Raw genomic sequence first — 16,033 nt, forward strand, 5'->3', positions numbered from 1 at the left:
CCAGGGCAGCAGGCAGGCCAGGCTGCTGGAGGAGCCTTACCTTGGGAGGCAGAGGTCACTCCTGGCCAGGCCCTCGGGCTTCCTGAGGCCCCTGGGGCACACAGGAGGCCAGGGGTTTAGTTAAAAGTTTTAATGTAGTTCCCAAATACATTTCATATGACAATCTTACATAAATGTTCCAAAACACATGGGCATTATCTGGTTTTACTTGTCACTAGTTGGCTAAGGCTTAAAGCAGAGAAATGTAGCCAGATCTGCTGGGGGTGGGAGGAGGGGTGGTGAGGGAAGGGCTTTGGTGTCTTCCCATGGCTCAGGCTGCAAACAGTCAACCCAAGGTGTGGGTGGCACAGCTATGGAGACCAGGCCTTCTCCCTATGAGTGGGCTGGATGATTTCTTCTAAAATTCCCCGGGGCCCTGTGAACAGGGACCTTCTTTGCAAGGGGGGCGATGCCCACCTGGGGTCTTGGCCTTCCCTGGGGTGGGCACAAGCACCCGCTCCCGTGTGTGCTGCGAGTGTTGGGACAGCAGTCTGTAGTTTGGAACCAGTCCCCTGCCACTCCTCAGAGGCCCTGCTTAGGGACCCCATCTGCCTGTTATGGAGGCCCCTGGCCCTGGATGGTCTTGGGGATGGTGACATCCAGGGCTGGGCAAGGAATGGCCAACAGTAGAAAGCAGGTGTGTGCCTGGGTGTCTGATGGTGGGTGACCCACGTGACGGGGACAAGCAAGAGGGGAGGGGCGCTATGCACATCCCCTTCTTTGTCAGCTCCTGTGGGAAGCAGTGGCCTGTCAGGTCCCCACTCTGGAAGGCACCCCATCCAATAGGGCCAGGTCTCCACACCAAGACATCCCTCTCTGGGCAACAGGAATGGGTGAGAGGGGATCTAAGAAACCAGCCTCCTCATACCCTCCTAGATCCAGTGACCCTTTTCTAGATAAGCTCTCTCTAGGTATGAGGCCTACCCCTCAACACCCCTTCATAGCTTGGAGGAGCCCCAGGTGGGAAACAAGTGGGAGCCTTCAGAGTACCCCAAGCTCCCCAGTAAGGCCCCAGCACACAAGCCGTGACCATAGGGAGAACGAGGACATTGGAGCTATGCCTGCTCAATACGCAGGAGCATCTTAATCTAAGAAACCAAAAAAAAAAAAAAAAGCGCCTTGGGGGAAAAGAAACCTAAAAACATATACCCCAAATCAGAAGGTGGGAAGGGGAGATAAAGATAGTAGTTAGCAAAATATCCAGCAGGGCCAGTGTTTACACTTGTGGGAGCAGACCTGGTAGCCTGGGCAGGTGGCAGAAACCCACAGGTATGGCGGCGGATGAGAGGGGTGAAGAAACCAGGCATCCCAGTCCCAGTGAGAAGCCGTGACAAGTCTTAATGTGCCATTTCAATTCAAAGGAGGGAGGGAAGAAATGTTCTTTTTGTTTTGCTCATCAATATGATGAGGTCTCGTGTCCCAAACCACATTCAGGCAGTTCCCAAGTCTGCTTCTGAACGGGCCTTGCGGATCCGGACTGTGGCCAACCCAGCGGGGAGTGTGGTTCCCGGGGCCCGCACCTCGACGCAGCCGGAGAGGGGCGGGCGGGGGGGTGGACAGACGGACAAAGCAGCAGGCTCCTGGGTGGCCAGCTCCCGGCGCTATGTGCTCCCAGCTGTCTGCCCGTCCCCTTCGTTGTCAGCGCCTGTGGGAAGCAGTGGCCTCGCCATCAGGTCCCCACTCTGGAAGGCACCCCAGCCCCCGGGGTCAGGCTTCCACACCAAGATGTCACCCTCGGGCCAACGGCAATGGATGAGAGGGGATCTAGGAAACCAGCCCCCTTGCGCCCTCCAGGGCAGGGACTGCTGGCTCACCGCCTCCTGTGGCCCCTGACGGAGCTAGGACGTCGTCATCGTCACTGTCATCTTCATTGGATGGGGCCACACCAGGCTCGGGGGCAGGTGTTCTGGTCTCCTGTTCCTGCTCCACGCGGCTGCGCAGGGCCAGGATGCGGTGGTGCAGGGCGGCATATAGCTGGCCCGTGTCCTTGGAACTGGCCTGGGGGAGGCAGAGGAAGTCCTGATTATGAGGCTTCATGGGGAAAGCGCTCCCTGGGCTCACAGCCCAAAGCTCCCAGAGCCCAGGGCCCATCCCTCCAAGTGCTCCCAGAGCCTGTGGTTGGGTCAGCCCTCAAGTGACAGTGGCATTCCTGCGTCTCATTTTGGGGGTGGGGCCCACCTAGAGGCCTCCTTGCTCTCTAGGGCCACGCTCTCAGAGCAGTGCTGAGTGCTCCCGCAGAGGGGCACTCTCGATCCAGCCCTGTGGCGACTGCCAGCATGTGCCAAGAAGCTTCCCTCCTGTGGCAGCTCGGGGTTGCTGCCCTGGTCCGAGAGAGGGGGGCTGTTTGGGTTTGGGCAGCCCAGCCTGTCTGGGGGGCTGCTCACCGAGATCAGGAAGACCTTCACGCCCTGGTCCTCGGTATCCATGGCTGTGATGCGAATGCTCTTCTCACTGGCCTTGTCAATCTGCATCTGAGCCCACAGCTTGGTGTTGAGGATCAGCCGCAGGCTACCCTGGGTCCGCATCACTGCAACCAACAAGGCCACTCAGCCCTGGTTCCCACCCACCGCCCAACAACCAGCTAGAACAGACACAAACTGGAAGGAAAGCAAACCCCAACAGTGAAATCCCATGACTCTCCCAAGGTCCGCGAAAGTCATCCACCTGTCCACTGAGCAACAGCCACACATGCTGGGGCTGGCCTGGCACCACCACCTGGCTTCCTGGGCCCAGAACCACCAATGCCACTGGCGGGGTCAGAGGCCAGCATGTGCCAGGATGGGGGCTTCCTTGGGGAAGGGGGTGATTAGGCAGAAGCAGGAAGAGAACTGTAGGGAGGGGGGGCCAGATAGGGACATTTGTGGGCTGCACACAGGGGACACTCACACTTCTTTATTTTTTAGTTCCAATTAATTGTTTTAATCTCACCAACAATAACCTTTGAAAACAAAAGCACTTTTACATCCTTAATTAGGTTAATACTTTTACATCCTTAATTAGGTAAACTGTGGTCTCTAAGTTTCTGCTTCTTGATTTAACTTTGTCCTCCTCCCCCGCCACACACCCCTCCCTCCTCTGCAAGGCTCTTCAGATTCCGTGGCCACCTCTGCCCCGTGGCACTGTGGGCCTGGGCCCAGCGCTCCCTGAAGTTCACACCAGCAGTGGGCTTCCCGGAGGGGCTTGTGTGCACTAGGTGGCTTGCGGGTCTCGCCCCCGCCCACCCCCTGGACAATCCTGCCCTAGGTGGGCGCCCAGGGTGCAAAGCTGAAGAGAACTAGGGAGGCGCTTTCTGTTTACCTTTATTGCTAAAATAACAGCAAAGTGGTGACTTCACGAAGAAGCTTAGTGAAATCGTCGACACTCACACACTATGTGACGCATGTCACATAAAAGTCAAGACCTCTTCACTGTCCCCCACTCACAGGCCAAGTCCCTGAGGTTTTCTTAGAAAAAGGATTGAGGCTAACCTGTGCTCAGAGCTTCCAACAGGAAGGAGATAAAGACAGAGTGAAGGAAACATGGCAAAGAAAAACTGGGCACAGACCTTTCCTCTCTGGACATACATGTGACACCCCCAGGTCTCCCTGCAGCAGACCCAATGCCATAGTCAGCCTGCCCAATTTGTCAGAGCCCAGCCAGCCAGCCCAGCTCTCCCCATTAGAACAGACCTGGTGAGGATTAAAAGGTGTCATCCCATCCAGATGGCCACACAGGACGGGGAGCAGCTTGGGCCAACTTGGGGAGGTCTGTGGGGTCCTGGGCCTCAACTCACCAAATCTCCTTGTGTCCTCTAAGCCTGGCCTCGCAAGCCCAAAGTGCCCATCTTTGAGGCAGTGGAGCAGTTCAGATGGGCTCAGAGGGAAGGTCTGTGACAAGGTAAAAGGCTGTGTGGGGTGAAAGTAAAGGGATCTCAATGAGGGAGGGGAGGGCGTAATGCAACCATGCTGCTGCCTGAGGAGGTGGGTGATGAGCTGTGGGGCTGCAAATACTGTGCTCTCTCTGTCCACATACATTTGAACATTTCCCTAAGAAAAAATGAAAAAGGAATGGAGGGGACATCCATGGGGGAAAAAGAACGGTGCCCAAACAGAAGGACCCTTTTCATCCCTGTTCCAATCTCTGAGACAATTCTGAAAGGATGCAACGTAAGCTACTACTGGGTCATGAATAGCTGTTTCTGTAAAGGCTGGAGGGCAATTTTTGTGTGGGAAGACAACAAAAAAAGTGAACATACATATTTCACAACATAGACAAATGAACATGCTGATTCTCTTCAAACATGTATATATGTATGTGTATATACCCCCTCAATCCATCTTTGTAATCAACATACTTCTGGGAATAAGAGTCATGTGCAGACAGCCCAGGACCACCATTTATGATACTCAGAAAAATTAGGGACAAACTACATGTCCATCAATAGGGAAATGGTGACATACATTCATTTTTCAACAGAATATATTAGTTTTCCCAAAGTCATGTTTTTAAGGAAAATTTAATGACACAGGAGCATGTTCACAAAATAGTGAGTGAAAAGAACAGAATATAAAATTACCCCATTTCCTTAAGAAAAAACCCACAGAACAGGAGTGGACCAACATGTTATTAGCAGAGATTTCTCTTTATCAAGAGACTGCAGTTGATTATTTTCTTTTTCCATCCTACCATAAAATAACTGACACTTTCATGGTCAGAAAACAAGTTTAAAAATTGCTAAATACTTTTATCTCACTTTCACACTCAGAAAGAGGGAAGTCATGGAAGGGCTGGCAGCTGGATCCTCCGGGTCAGGCCTCAGGGTGTGGGTACCTGGGCTCTCCCGTGAGGACCTGCTCCCCTGCTCCTTGGGTCAAGGGGCCAAGCTGAGACCTTGCCCTTTACTGCCTTGGGAACTCTGCACCAATCCAGGCCCTCCCACAGCTCACCTAGTCGGGACTGTAATGTCCCATCATCAGCCGATGCCATGTCGTTGAGTCTCAGCAGTCCCCGGCCTCTCTCCACCCAAGACTGCGAGGTCTTGTCAAAGACAAACAGCTTACACTGGATCTGGAACACAGGGCAGCCCTCTGGGTGAGCAAGGGACCCTAGCTGGGTAGATGCCACTATGGGGGGGAGGGGAGGGATACCTGGGAGCCTCCATTTAATTCTCATGTACTACCAGGGTCAACAAACTACGGGCCCACATCTGACCTTTGGCCAGTTTTCTATTCTGCCTTCAAACTAAAGTGGATTTTATACTTTTAGAGGGATATTTTAAAAATTAAGGAAATGAAAATCAAAACCATGAGATATCACTTCACACCCACTAGGATGGCTACAACCAAAAAGACAGATAATAACAGGCACTGGAGAGGATGTGGATAAACCAGAAGCCTCATACAGTTCCTCAAAATAGTAAATATGGCCCTGGGGCAGTGTGGCTCAGTTGGCTGGAACATCATTCCGTACACTGAAAGGTCACGGGTTTGATTCCTGGTCAGGGCACATGACTAGGTAGCGGGCTTGATCCCCAGTTGGGGCGTGTGCAGGAGGCAACCTTCTTTCTCACATTGATATTTCTCTCTCCCTCTTCCTTTCCTTCTCTCTAAAAAAAAAAGTAAAATAAAAAATATCAATGAAAAATTTCCTTGGGTGAGGATTAAAAAAAAAAGGTTGCCCTGGCTAGTGTGGCTCAGTTGGTTGAGTATTGTCCCATGCACTGAGAAGTCGCTGGTTCTATTCCCCATCAGGGCACATGCCCAGGTTGCGGGCTTGATCCCCAGTAGGGGGCATGTTGGAAGCAGCCAATAGATGGTTCTCTCTCATCAATGTTTTTCTCATATTTAAAAAAAAAGAAAAAAAAGTTAAACATGAAGTGACTACATGGTCCAGCAATGCCACTTCTAAGTATTCACCCAAGAGGAATGAAATAGATTTTCACACAAGAACTTGCACACAAATGTTCATAGCAGCAGAATTCTATAATAGTTAAGAAGTGGAAACTACCTAAATGTCCTTCAACACAATGGAATATTATTGAGCTATGAAAAGGAGTGAAGCACTGACACACACTATAACATGGATGGACCTTGAATACATGATGCTCAGTGAGAGCAGCCAGACACAAAAGGCCACAAAGTATGTGATTTCATTTATGTGAAATGTCCAGTATAGGCAACTCCACAGAGACAGGAAGTGGATTCATGATTGCCTGGGGGTGAGGGAGAGGAATGGGGAGTGACTGCTAATGGGCACAATGTTTCTTTTTGGAGGACAAAAATGTTCTAAATTAGATAATAGTGACAGTTGCACATCTGTGTCAATATACTAAACACCACCAAACTGTATGCTTTAAAAGGGTAAATTTCTTTGTGTGTGCACTACATCTCAATAAAGCTGTTATATTAAAAAAGGCTATCAACAGGGACCATAAGTGATTCTTTACAGAAAAAGTTTGCAGATCATCATGTCAATATCTCTTAACATGGATAGGTTAAAAAAACAAAGTTGAGTGGGGAAAGAAGTACCACTAAAACCTGCATTAAAACCCTCTCTATACTATATATGTATAGTTTATAGACACATACATATGTGTGAAAAGCAGATAACAGGCACAGAGACCTGGACATGTTGCCCCAGACTAGGAAGGAAAATGCTGACAGGGAAAGAGTAGGGTGAAGTTTGGGCTGCAGCTGTGATTTTTTCCCTCTAATAAAACAAGACAAGGTGCCAGTGTGACAAAATAACCACAGCTATAACTCTGGATAGTAAGAGAAGTTACAACAGTCGTGTAATTCCCTAAACCAGTGGTCGGCAAACTGCGGCTCGTGAGCCACATGCGGCTCTTTGGCCCCTTGAGTGTGGCTTTTCCACAAAATACCACGTGCGGGCACGCACGTACATTGCGATTGAAACTTCGTGGCCCATGCGCAGAAGTCGGTATTTTGTGGAAGAGCCACACTCAAGGGGCCAAAGAGCCGCATGTGGCTCGCGAGCCGCAGTTTGCCGACCACTGCCCTAAACTATGAGAATGTTTCAAAACAGAATTCTTTCGTTGTAAAACAAAGCAATATAAGAAGACCCTTAGAGTTGGTTAAACTTTCAACAAAAGCCCCACCAACAAGATCCTAAAGGTGGTACTCAGACCTCTCTGTCACTTCCAGGGGAAGTCTCTCCCCGATGTGCTTGAAGAATGTGGGTTGACCCCTTGGGGGCTGGACCCTCAAACGCACAAAGAAGCTTCAGACCATAACATTCCACCTAAGAGCCAAGAGGCCCACCTTACCTGTAACACGTTGCTCTCTGCCTCCTCCCCGGTGATAACTTCCACTTTTTCCAACAAACACTTCCGCGCTGTTGCCTTGGTGTAGGCGGCTGCCGATTCGGCCAGGGATTCTGCAATGTTATTAGCTAAATGACACTGACTACTATTTACTTGGTTGGGCGAGAGTATACTGCACAGGAGGCAAAGGGTTGGCTTGGTTTCAAGGGTACCAGCTACCCATGGGACATGGAGTGGACCCCAAAATATGCCAAGTAGTTCAGCCTCGGGATCTGTACGGGAGGCCAGCTGGGAGCTGCTGGCATGGCTATGGGTTTTCCATTTCCCATTCAGGAGGGGGCAGACCTTGAAGAGGGCACGGAAGAAAACTCCCTCTGCTGCTTCAGGGTGTGAAGGGAGAGGGCTACAACCATCTCAATCACCCTACCCCCAAATCACCATATAGCACCACGGGCCTGGGCCTAACTGTTTATAGATGAACATGTCCCCTTTTTGCTCACTGAAAACCAGTGCCCATGGCTTTCTGGCTCTGTCCCAGTGGCTGGTTCATGAGGTTATTACTGCTATGTTGAGTTGATCCCTACATCCCTCCCAGGCTGGCACGTGGATGGACAGTGTCCTGTCACTTGGTACCCCCTCCTATGAGGCAATAGTGTTGCGACGTACCTTTCTCAGGGGTGGCCTCCTGGGACGAAGACTCGGACCCAGACTCGACAGCTGAGTTCTCCCTGTTGGCATCTGAAGTGACCTCATTTAATTTGGGTGGGCTCTGCAGGGAAACAAAGGCACATGGGAAAGGCATTTGGGCGATCCTGGTGGGTCAACCACTATGGAACAGTAAGTCCCTTGGCCCGGCAGCAGCTCTCAGAACTTCCCTGCTGGGTAGAGGGCTGCTTTCTGCCCACAGCTCCTCCTCTGCAGCTTTGCGGACCCTCCCAGACCTGGCAGACAGACCTACACAGCCCTTCCCCATGGGCTATGTCCCAGCCATACTCACCACACCTCCATTCCAAAAACCACACAACAATCTTCAAGCATCATTTGGTGTTAAAACCTAACACAAAAGGGGCATCATGCATGAACTGCCCTTGGAGCCCCCCAATGGGGCCTCTCATGGCACTGCCGGGAGATGTGTGCCACCAGCTGACATTACTTTGGGCTGCAGAGTTCACCTTTGTGTGAGGTAGTTCTTTGACTATTTCATTTTAGCAGGAAATCGACAGTACTGATGCTTGAGAAAAAAGCAGAGGGCTTTTTAATGTAATGTATTCTGAGACAAACATGGACAGAATTGGTTGGACCCAAAACAGCTCTGTAGCCACACTGACAATGGACACAGAAGGGCTGTGCCCATTTGATCAGGGGAAAAAAAGGGCCGAAACCGGTTTGGCTCAGTGGATAGAGCGTCGGTCTGCGGACTGAAAGGTCCCAGGTTCGATTCCGGTCAAGGGCATGTACCTGGGTTGCGGGCACATCCCCAGTGGGAGATGTGCAGGAGGCAGCTGATCAATGTTTCTCTCTCATCAATGTTTCTAGCTCTCTATCTCTCTCCCTTCCTCTCTGTAAAAAATCAATAAAATATATTTTTTTTTAAAAAAAGGGATGAAGTAAGGAAGCACGTAAACAATCCCAGAACCCAACCCTGGCTGTGATGTGTCGGGAGTACATGGGACACAGGGTCCCTCTGAGGCCACCACACCTGTCCCCCCCCCTTTGTGCCGCAGCCTCATTGGCAGGTGGGAGGACCATCGTTGGCTCCAGAAGTGGCTCTGGTGGGCCCCAGCAGCGTGCAGCTAAGGACTGGTCTGATGGCTGTACCTGTAGCCAGACTTCACAAGGAAAGCATGGCCTGTGCCTCAGGAAACCTGTCTTAGAATGAGGAAAGACTGGAAATGGAACACTGGCTCCTGGAGAGCAAATAACCCTGCCCCTGACTTTAAGCTGAGTCTTCTTTCTTACTTGCAACTGAAATCATCCGAATTTTCCAAGAGACAACGCGGCAGCCACACTCACATTCCTTTGACCTGGGCTGGGGAGCTCTAAAAACCTTCTGGGCCCCAGGAAGAACAGTCCCCATAGGGGCCACTCACCAATACGCGCTCGCTCATGTTCTGGCCAAATACAAATTTGTTGCTGGTGGCATCGGCACTATTGGTCGAGTTCTCTAAACTGAAAAGAAGATGGACTGTGAATTCAGGGGCAGAACCTGGTGGGTAACAAGAGGCAGCTGAGCTGCCACCGGCCACTGGGTTCTGTTCTGGGCACAAGGTCCTGGTGATAGAAGTCACTCTGAGAGCTGGGCTGGACAACCCCACAGAACTCAGGTCCTGCCTCAAAGTTGTCCATCAAAGTCCATTGTCCTGGCCCTTCCACAGCTGTGCCAAGTGGGAAAGAAGAATGGGACTAGGGAGCAACTGGAATTCTGGAGGATTCTGCTCCTTCCCCTCCATCCTGCCCCCCAGGGAAGGACCAGGCTGGCTCCTGGTCTGGGTTCTGCCTCCTCTCTGGGCCACAGACAAGGTGGATGAATGACCTGAGTGCCTCTGAGGCTGGACACAGGGCCTCACACACATACCTGGAGCTGATATATTGAAGGAAATAGTTGGTCGCGGTTGGCGTTTCTGAACTGGGGTGTCCGGCATTTTCCATGTCAGCTGCTTCAGTGTTTTCATTTATTAACTGGGAAATAGAAACACTATACTCAGAGAACACACATTCTGGACCTCTACAGCTTGGCCTGGCTGCACAATCCCTCCGCCGTGTGGCACAGCTCAACATGCAAATCCCATCAATGTGCATGCAGGGGCTTGTGTGTGAGCACTGGGTGCTGGCGCTGTAATCAATTCCAGAACTTTTTGCTTTTCACAGTTAAGGTACAAAAACAATTCATAAAATGTTAGTGGACTTTTTCTACCTTGTTTTAAAAAAATAAAATAAAAAATGCACTCAGGTTGGCATCTTGTTAGCATTTTCATCACTTCTATTCCGAGATCACAGAACACTTATAAATCTGGTGTTTTAAGGGGTTTATTAAGAACATAAAGCACTGTTGTTTGAGGGCTTCATTGATGCCAGCTGCCCTGTCTGCTCCATCACATACGTGACCTAACGCACTACTCCTGGGCACCCTGAGGGGTGGAAGGATGGACTTGGTCCTGTGAGCGAGGAAGCTTGAGCTCAGAGGAGCTAGGAGACCATGGCCTGGAGTCACCCTCTGTGGAGAAGGTGGGATGTGACCAAGACCTCAGAGACCACATGAGCCCTGGATCTCTAGGAGACACTGCCCCTGCCCCCATGTCAAGGTAGCATTGCCCTGAACTTGAGGAGCAGACTCAACTAGATGGATGGCCAGACACTGCCCCCAGGGCTGGTAGATTTCAAGGCTGTTCCTTCACTTTCCTCTTCCCGGAGGGAGCAGTCCCCAAGGAACGCATTATTTTGGCTAAAGTCATATGACATCAACACTTAGTTTTGTCTCCTGGGGCATCTGTGCTTCTCTTGGACAGTGACACCACAGGAGAACACAGGTGGCATGTTTTCTATGTGGTGACTTTTGTTTCCTTATTTCCGAGTCTCTCATCCTCAGCATCACTGACATTGGGGCTGGATGGTCCTGGGCACTGTGGGGTGTTGAGCAGCATCCCCGGCCCCTACCCACTCGATGCCAGGAGTACCTTCCCCCTAGTGTGACAACCACAGATGTCCCCAGACATGGCCACTGACACTGCCTCTCAGTCCTCTAAAGGAGATTCCTGCCAGGTGAGCTGCTGGAAATGGCACAGAACAACATTCCATATCTGTGGCTGCAAAACGTAGTGCTGCTCACTCTAGTCTTTCTGAAGTGCTAGCACAGAGGGTGCAGAGCTGAGACCCCTGCCACTGCCAGATGCCCCCACCCCAACTCAGTCCCCAGACTGGACCCACCTGCCTGGGGGCAGGACCCACCCGAGGTGGCAGATACTGTTGCTCCTATGGGAGAGAAAACAATCTTTCCACCTGCCCTACTTTTGAAAATAAGATGATGGTTCTGTCGGGAGCAATCTGGTCCCGTGGGAAACATTCAGCACTACTTGGGGGCATGTGTGGTTGTCACAACTGAGAGGGTATACGCCTGGTATCTAGAGGGTGGGGACCAGGGATGCTGCTCAACAACCCACAGTGGTGAGTAGGTCATGCTTCCAACAACTAAACACAATCTGGTCTGAATGCTGCTAGTGTTGAGATAAAAAACCCTGAAGAAAACAAAAACCTCGCACTGGTTGCCCCTTTGTCCCCTGTAGCCAGGAGCCACCGCTGAGTCCCACTGAGGATGGAGGGATGGCAGGCAGCCTGGGTGGCTGAGCAGCTGAGTATGGGAAACATGCACAACAAGCAGCTGCCGGCCGTGCTGAGAGTCACAGGACCACTTCACAACACAGCCTCTGTGTCTGCCCCACCCTTCAGAAGCAATTCCTGTTCTCGAACCTGGCGAGAGACATACAGAGATCAATCCCTGAGTTCAACGGCTCCCCCAGCCCTCTGAGTGCATACCTTAACTCTGTCCCTCAAGTTCTGCCCAAATACAAACGCTTGCTGTGCAACTTGCTCTTTTTTCTCACAGCTGTCCTCCTCAGAAGTACTGCTAGACTCATTTTTCTGGGGCTCTTTCTCCTAGTTAAACAGAACAACGACAACTGTAAAGAAGGGACACATTAGCCCTGATGAGCAAGCTGAATCATCTTATAGCACAATTGCATGTCCCTTGACGAGGGTCCCTGGGCTGAGGAACATCCGAGGAGGGGCCAGAACCAATCGGAAAAGTGAGGCAGCCAGGAACATGGGGAGGACAGGACAGTGGGGTCACTTTTGGTCTCCCTCTGGTGCAGAGATGTGCAGCTGACTTCCCTGAGACCCAGCTACCAAAGTTCCATGAAGCATATGTTACAAAAACAACTTCTACTTCCAATTCCATTAACTGGGTTGAAGGTGGGGGGGACCTCATAGATGTTTCAAAATAGAAATGTAGATGATCATTTTCACCATTTGAGCCTGAACACCTATGGGGGGTGAGGGTGAGGATGAGGGAGGCAGAGGATAGAGAACCTCTGGCAGCAACTTATCTGTTAAAGTGGCCGAGGGCAAAGGCACACAGACGCAGTCTGGCTTGCGTCTGAGGCAAGGTGCAGTATTGCAATTTGGATTCCAAATCTGTCTGTCAACCCCAAGAGCAGGTGCTTCATGAAATGCCTGTTTCCCAGCTGCTCTGCAGCACTACTGGAAAACAGATGCTTCTGTCCTATATAATTCCAGAACCATAAAGGATGTCTTTTAAAAACAAACAATTTCTGAGCTGACTCCCCAGGCATTTAAAAGAGCACACGTGTACGAATCCCCAGAGTCGCTGGGGTATGGAAACAGGGAGGGAAGACATTTGTCCCCACAAAATGGTGCAAGGATCTCATTAATGAAAGCCATCCCTCCGGTCCCGGTGGCTCCCCAAGGCTCAAAGGTTAGTGTGCCAACTAGCAGAAATGCTGCCCCAGGACATGTGGAAATGACATGCTGGATTCGGGCAACACAGGACTCTATAGCAGAGCTTTGCTCACAGCATCTTTCTCTCAGAACCATAAAGACACCCCTCCCCTCTCTTGGCGTTCATCAGCACTGATACTGCTGAGCAAATCCAGAAAGCTTGAACACAGAACAAACTGGCACTGCTCAGAGCAGCTAACAGTCTATGTGCTCAGCAAAGCCTGAGAAGTCTCCTGTGAGGTGTGCTCCCTGCCCTGGCACAGACGGACCTCAGGTGCTGGCGCCTCATCAGGTGGACTTCTCTGTGTGGGGTTGTCAGGCGACGTTGATGTCGATGTCGCTGTTCCTGTGCAGTCTGCTGGGATGCTGAGCCCATTGGTGCCGCTGCTTGGAACTGTGGGGACAAACCGACAGAGTGAGAATCATGGAGTTAGTGCTAGACCACCTCTAATGCTTTCTTCTGCCACCATTTGGACCAACAGTATATAATTTCTCCTTTTATAAGAAAGGGTCTAGTATCTCTACTAAAAGCAACAAACTCTTAGATTAAAAGAACAAATATTGGGGGAAGAATTATGAGTTTTACAAAACAAGTTTTACAAATGTTATCTTCATTCTATGCATTTTTCCTTTAAATAGCTGAGATTACATGACACGCACAACTTCAAATCTAGCTTTGACTGTTGACTATTACATAAAAAAACTTCCCATGTAATTAAAAACTCTTCAGAAATGTTACTATTTCCCTCATGTGGGATGTTGCGTGGCTTTTGATGAAGAATTCTCGAATTATAGGGAAAGATCAAGAGGAAGACAAGAGCTCATTCACATGAAGAAAATTAAAGATTAACTGAAAACCACTGCCTATGTGGATGTAATGAAAATATGGTTTAAGAGTCACGTCTCAAGGTTGGCAAGTAAAATGAAAACATGTGAAAGTTACCCTTCGAGTTTCTGAGACTGCAGGGCTGAGTTCTGCCTGCAAACGTGTAGGGACGAATCTGAACCGCTCAGGAAGTGGAGGCAGCATTTATGAGGCCAGGGCGTGCACACGGCACATTTGCACCAGCAGTCAGGCTTGGCCTCATGTCTTTACTAGGCTCACCAGGAATATAAAGGGCTGCTTTCCCAGCACTTTATTTCTTTGTGCATTTGGCAGATATGACATGGCTGTCCCAGAAGCGACTTCTGTAATAATCAACTCTGCCACGCCAGCCTGTACCAGGGCTGCGTTTCTTACCGGCCTGTGAGAGTGCCTTTGGCTGTGGGGCTTGTAACACTGCCGGGCGAAGCACGCTCCGCTGCTGCTCCTTGGGCTTCTGGCTTGGCAGACCTGGGAACAGAGGTCGGTTTGCCCAGCGCCCTTGGACCTCGTGGGCAGAAATGCAACAGCTCAGGCTCTCAGGCACTTTACAGACAAATTAAATCCAGCAATCCATTTCATGTTCCTCATAGACTAGACTCTGTAGGGAAGCACATCTGTGTTTTTTTTTTTTTAGAAAATGTTTTTATTGATTTTAGAGAGAGGAGGGAGAGGGAGAGAGAGATATAAACATCAATGATGAGAGAGAATCATTGATTAGCTACCTTCTGCGTGCCCCCTACTGGGGATCGATCCCACAACCCGGGCATGTGCCATGACCAGAATCAAACTGCAACTTCTTGGTTCATGGGTCCATGCTCAACCACTGAGCCACAGCGGCCAGGAAGGAAGCACATTAAAAAAACAAACCCAAAACACTTTCTTTACAGCTAAACATACAGAGTTTGGTTATTGCTATTTTTACATGTGATTAAATGACATTTCCATGTAACTGATCATGTCTATGAATTAACCCAGTGAGTACACTAATGCTTCGGGGGAAGCCAAGGGACAGCTGTTCTCAAGTGCTGGGCTCAAAGGTCAAGCACAGACCTGAGGGGAAAGCAGCAAAGCCACAGGCAATCCCCCAGAATTTAGGCTGCTGCTTGGGATCACAGAAAGGCACCCTCTGCACCTGCTTTTTATTTTTTAAAATATATTTTTATTGATTTCAGAGAGGAAAGGAGAGGAAGAGAGGGATAGAAACATCAATGATGAATCATTGATTGCCTGCCTCCTGCACGCCCCCTATTTGGGGATTGAGCCTGCAACTTGGGCCTGTACCCTTGACCGGAATCAAACCTGGGACCTTTCAGTCCCCAGGCTGACACTCTATCCACTGAGCCAAACCAGTTAAGGCAGCACCTGCTTTTTAAAAATGCCACATTGAGAAAATACCTCTGGCCAAATACAACTAGGGCAAGGACCATGAGAAAACATTTTTGGCCCTGCTTGGGCTCCCTTTGGACCTGACAGGTCTTCAGAGCGCCATCACTTGGCCTTACTCACGAACAGTGTGCTATTGAATTGAGGCCACTCTGCAAATCAGGGTTAACGATATGGCGTGCTGGGGCTAGAATGCTCTGGAAAGACAGCTGGAACCAACTGAGCTATCACTGGGCACAGAGCCCAAACTCCCATACCAACCCAAGCTTGTTCCCTTGTCACCTCCACTTCAGAGTAGAGAAGCTCCCTGGTCTGACAGGCTCTTTATAGTGTTTTTCCATAGCTCAGGTGTCAGGTACCAGCCCAGAATGCACTGGTGGGTTGCCTTAGGCAGCTGTGCAGAAGCCTGGAAGGGTATGAGAAAGCCACTCTCCTCTCCTCCTCCAACGTGGGCACCTACCTGCACTGGGTGCCTGGCCATGGATCAGTGTTGGTGGCTTCAACCGGAACCCACTGCTCTTTTCCTCTACAAGCACAAGACAAAAGATAAAAAAAAAAAAAAAAAGCCTTCCTAGAGTGGGATGGTGAGGCTGGGAGGGAGCAGGGGCAGGAGAGGGTGGTTGTCTGGGCCTCAGTAGCCAGGGGCCTAGAGAACAAGGGAAATGATTTCAAACTGAAACAGAAATGCAGAAGTCCTATCCAACCACCAAGGCTGTAAGGCAGCCTGGGTGAGGAGGCAGGGGATTGCAGGAAGTGTGGCTCGGGGCAAACTGCAGCGAATGGAAGACCAGAGGGTGTCAAAGGTGCAAGATAGAAGTGAGGGTGACCACTCCACCAAGGAGCCCTTCCATCCAGAAGGTGAGTGCCAGGCTGGACTTTGCCAGGACCTTGGATGCCATGCTGCACTTGCAGGCCCTGGAGAATGTCACAGGGCCACCGAATAAAGGTATCCAGAGTTGCATTTCTCTTTCCTA

The 16,033-nt window shown here is 50.4% G+C and overlaps 1 protein-coding gene across 10 annotated transcripts in view; it reads right to left on the reverse strand.

The window, feature by feature from the left end:
* Positions 1-115: 115 nt before the first annotated feature.
* RANBP3 (RAN binding protein 3) overlaps positions 116-16,033 on the reverse strand; it is a 62,002-nt gene continuing 46,084 nt past the window's right edge. For 6 of the 10 annotated variants that reach the window (XM_005884395.2, XM_014531897.1, XM_005884396.2 and 3 more), the window contains 12 exons: positions 15,520-15,585; positions 14,052-14,144; positions 13,081-13,205; positions 11,831-11,950; positions 9,876-9,979; positions 9,391-9,469; positions 7,967-8,069; positions 7,304-7,413; positions 4,965-5,085; positions 2,424-2,566; positions 1,854-2,037; positions 116-1,684 (listed from right to left, as the gene is read on the reverse strand). In XM_005884395.2, coding sequence (XP_005884457.1) covers positions 1,641-1,684; positions 1,854-2,037; positions 2,424-2,566; positions 4,965-5,085; positions 7,304-7,413; positions 7,967-8,069; positions 9,391-9,469; positions 9,876-9,979; positions 11,831-11,950; positions 13,081-13,205; positions 14,052-14,144; positions 15,520-15,585 — 1,292 coding nt within the window. In that variant the 3' untranslated portion in view covers positions 116-1,640. Of the gene's footprint in view, positions 1,685-1,853; positions 2,038-2,423; positions 2,567-2,594; positions 3,906-4,964; positions 5,086-7,303; positions 7,414-7,966; positions 8,070-9,390; positions 9,470-9,875; positions 9,980-11,830; positions 11,951-13,080; positions 13,206-14,051; positions 14,145-15,519; positions 15,586-16,033 lie in introns of those variants that run through there. The other 4 variants (XM_014531901.1, XM_014531899.1, XM_014531900.1 and 1 more) reach the window with 3 other exon arrangements.

The sequence above is a fragment of the Myotis brandtii genome, unplaced genomic scaffold, assembly GCF_000412655.1.
Source record: "Myotis brandtii unplaced genomic scaffold, ASM41265v1 scaffold827, whole genome shotgun sequence".
Lineage (NCBI taxonomy): Eukaryota > Metazoa > Chordata > Mammalia > Chiroptera > Vespertilionidae > Myotis > Myotis brandtii.